The sequence below is a fragment of the Panthera uncia genome, assembly GCF_023721935.1.
Source record: "Panthera uncia isolate 11264 chromosome C1 unlocalized genomic scaffold, Puncia_PCG_1.0 HiC_scaffold_3, whole genome shotgun sequence".
NCBI classification, from domain to species: Eukaryota; Metazoa; Chordata; class Mammalia; order Carnivora; family Felidae; genus Panthera; species Panthera uncia.
In genome coordinates this window covers 111733218-111736281 of record NW_026057584.1, presented here as the reverse complement: position 1 = coordinate 111736281, position 3064 = coordinate 111733218, and the positions used below count along the sequence as shown (strand labels likewise).

Here is a 3064-nt window from a genome sequence, read left to right as displayed (position 1 = left end):
CATGGCTGTCAAAGAATATCTCATGTTCCCTAGTTGCCACATGACACTGGCATGGGGAGGGTGAGACAAGGTCCAAAGTGAATCACTGAGCCTTCCCCAATGAGGGTGAGGAAGATCCTGGACAAGGAAGTTTGGTGATATCCACATTAGTGTGTCAAGTCATTTCTGAGGTTGCATGCAGATGGTAATTTGGTTGGGAAATAAGTGCGTCATCCCAGTCCTGGACTGTCACCTGCCTGGGCCCGCCTGGCCCTTATAAAAGGACTCTCCACCACACTGGTGTTATCTTCTGGAGACACTGAGGCATACATCTCCTTTGAAGCCTCTGGTGAGTACAAGCCTTAGAGATCTTTTTTGGCATTTGAATAGTGTGAGGATTTAATCTGGGAGAACAAGTGACTGTTTATTTTAGCCAATTAAAGTCCGTGCATGGGGAAGAGACAATAATGAGGTCTGGGGGGTATTTGGAAGGTGACCGTGAAGGTCATGACAGAAATGGAGTCAGAGGTACAATCCTAAACTGACTGACAACGAGAGACGAGGTGTTGTCCTGTGGCCCATACCGTGCACGTTCCAAGTGCATCCCTCTCAGGGCTCTCGGTCCCTTTGAGTGCTGGGTGGGAGTCTGGGCAGTCCTCCTCGAAGCCCAGGGCTCAGAGCCCCAGTCAGGTCAGTGAGACCAGCAACCAGGGCTCAGAAAGCTATCGGTAGAGGTCTGTTTGGGGATTGGCTAGAAGTTTTGTATCTGGGTTCTTTGTCTCCACATGATGTTTGTATTCACACAGCACACAGGCAATCGTGTCTGTACAAAGTGATAGACAGAAACATTAACCAGAAAAGACCGAAGAGCTAGGGTAAGAGGTGCTCAAAGGGAAGGGTGAAGGAGCCACACAGAATCATACAGACAGTGTTAGGGAACAGAGGGTCCTTGCAGGCTGCAGGGTCCGTGGCTCATTGTTCTGCCAACAGGACTGCCTGTGTTAGGAATGCTGTTGTCTGTTTGCATCTCAGGCTCCTTGCTGTCCAGGAACGATGTCCTATCAACAGCAGCAGTGCAAGCAGCCCTGCCAGCCACCTCCTGTGTGCCCTGAGCCTTGCCCACCCCCAAAGTGTCCAGAGCCATGTCCCCCTCCTCCATGCCCACCTGTGAAGTGCCCACCTCCACCCTGCCAGCAGAAGTGCCCTCCTGTGCAGCCGTGCCCCCCCTGCCAGCAGAAGTGCCCACCCAAGAGCAAGTAACAGCAGCAGGATGCATCATGACCATGAAACAACAAGACACAGGGTCTCCTGTGGATGTCTCAGGACTCCATCCCCTCCCCTTCAGCCACGAGCACAGAATGCATGTTCTCTGACTTGCCACCTGGGTTGACAGCGGACAGAGAAAAGGCTGGGTTCCCGAAGCTGATACCACATTATGGGAAGATGAGCAGTGGGGTCGTGGCCTAATTGCACTTTGCCATCTGTCTGTCTGTGATCTGGGTGGTGATCCCTCCCCTGTGAGCCTTTTGGTATCTCTATTTGTTTGCTTCTCCAATAAAGCACACGTGTCATGGTCGAGACCACATTACTTTTGTTTGTGCTTTGTGTTTGTAATCTCTTCTGTCCACTACAGCACATGAATGTTCCTTTCCATTCCTATTGAAATATTTATTAGAGTCAAGCTTTCCCATCACTGAGTTCAGTTTTGCCCAAAATGTGTCTTGCGGAATGGGTACATCAAATTATTCTCTTTTACTGATTTTAAACTCACTTCTAGCTCTTTCTGATTTGTATGACCCTGAAAACAATTACTTAAACTGTCTCAGCTCCAGTTTCCTCATCTGTAAAAAGCAGGAAAGATTGTTTTCTGCTCAGTGCCCTCACAGAAATTAATTTGTTCACAAGTGTTTCCTGAGTATCTGCCATGTGCCAGGCAAGCAGTCTTCCATGTGCTACAGAGATGATCATAGTGGCCCCCAAATCCTTGAGGGCATTACACACACACGTGCGCGTGCATGCGTGCATGCACACACACACACACACACGACCAAGAACAATCATTTGTGGGTAAATTTTAGAGAAAATTGTTTAGAAAGCCTCTTCCTAAGTGACTTTTGGGAAAGACCTGAGTGAGTAGAAGAGTGAGCCATGAATGTATCAGGGGTACATCCTTCCAACGAGAAGACATGGCAAGTTCCAAGGTACAGCACAGTGACAACAGGGACACGGGGAGAACAGTGATCTAGGGGAAACCTGTCTCCTTATGAGGTGAGAGAGGTAAGGTCTCAAGGATGTAGTAATGATTTTGTGATTTGCTCAAAGGTTGACCACCATATAATGCTGGTGGTCAAAGTCCTAAAATTTACATCTATGTAATTCTCAACTATCATATACAATTTTTCTTCTATAGCACATCTAAAGAAAGTACATTCAGTCTTTCAAAGACATTTCCAAAAACGGCTAAAAGCTGAGGAACAACTCAAACCCTTTTGCAAAAAGAAAACTTATTCTGAGGGGGTGACTACATGAAAAGTAGGTCTATTGGTTTTTCCATCATATGGGGAAATCTACTCCATTTAATTTTCATCAGATTTTAGGTAACAAAGTGCATAGTGACTTTTGTTCTTGCTGTGCTCCAAACCCTAAAAATGGTGAAGGGTTAAGTTTACACTCATGGAAACATCCCTGACCTGAATTTGCTGTGATAGAGTTTATTTCCTATTATGTCTTCAAAGAAACAAGAAATAAAAACCCTTCTTTTGGGGGAACATAACCAACACATTCAGAACGTTCATGAAATCTGGCTGTATAAGGTGACTAATTATAAATGAGCACTCGTGTAACCAACCCCCGACATCAAGACAATAACATTACCAATTCTTCAAAAGACCCACGTTTCCTTATTAAATTATATCTCATAATTTCAACCAGAAGTAGCCACTATCCTTCTCTTAAAACAATCACTTTCTTGTTTGTATTTGTACTTTTTACCCGTCAGTGTAGAAACGTCTCTAGAAATCCCAGATAAGTTTTCCAGTTTTTGAAACTTCGTGTACATGAATTATACTGCATGCCATCGTTGTTG

The 3064-nt window shown here is 45.4% G+C and overlaps 1 protein-coding gene across 1 annotated transcript; it reads left to right on the top strand.

The window, feature by feature from the left end:
- Window positions 1-965: 965 nt before the first annotated feature.
- LOC125911732 (small proline-rich protein 2G-like) lies at window positions 966-1555 on the top strand. The gene has a single exon (XM_049615818.1). It carries the CDS (start codon window positions 1033-1035, stop codon window positions 1237-1239), a length of 207 nt encoding a protein of 68 aa, XP_049471775.1. The 5' UTR covers window positions 966-1032; the 3' UTR covers window positions 1240-1555.
- The last annotated feature ends 1509 nt before the right edge of the window (window positions 1556-3064 follow it).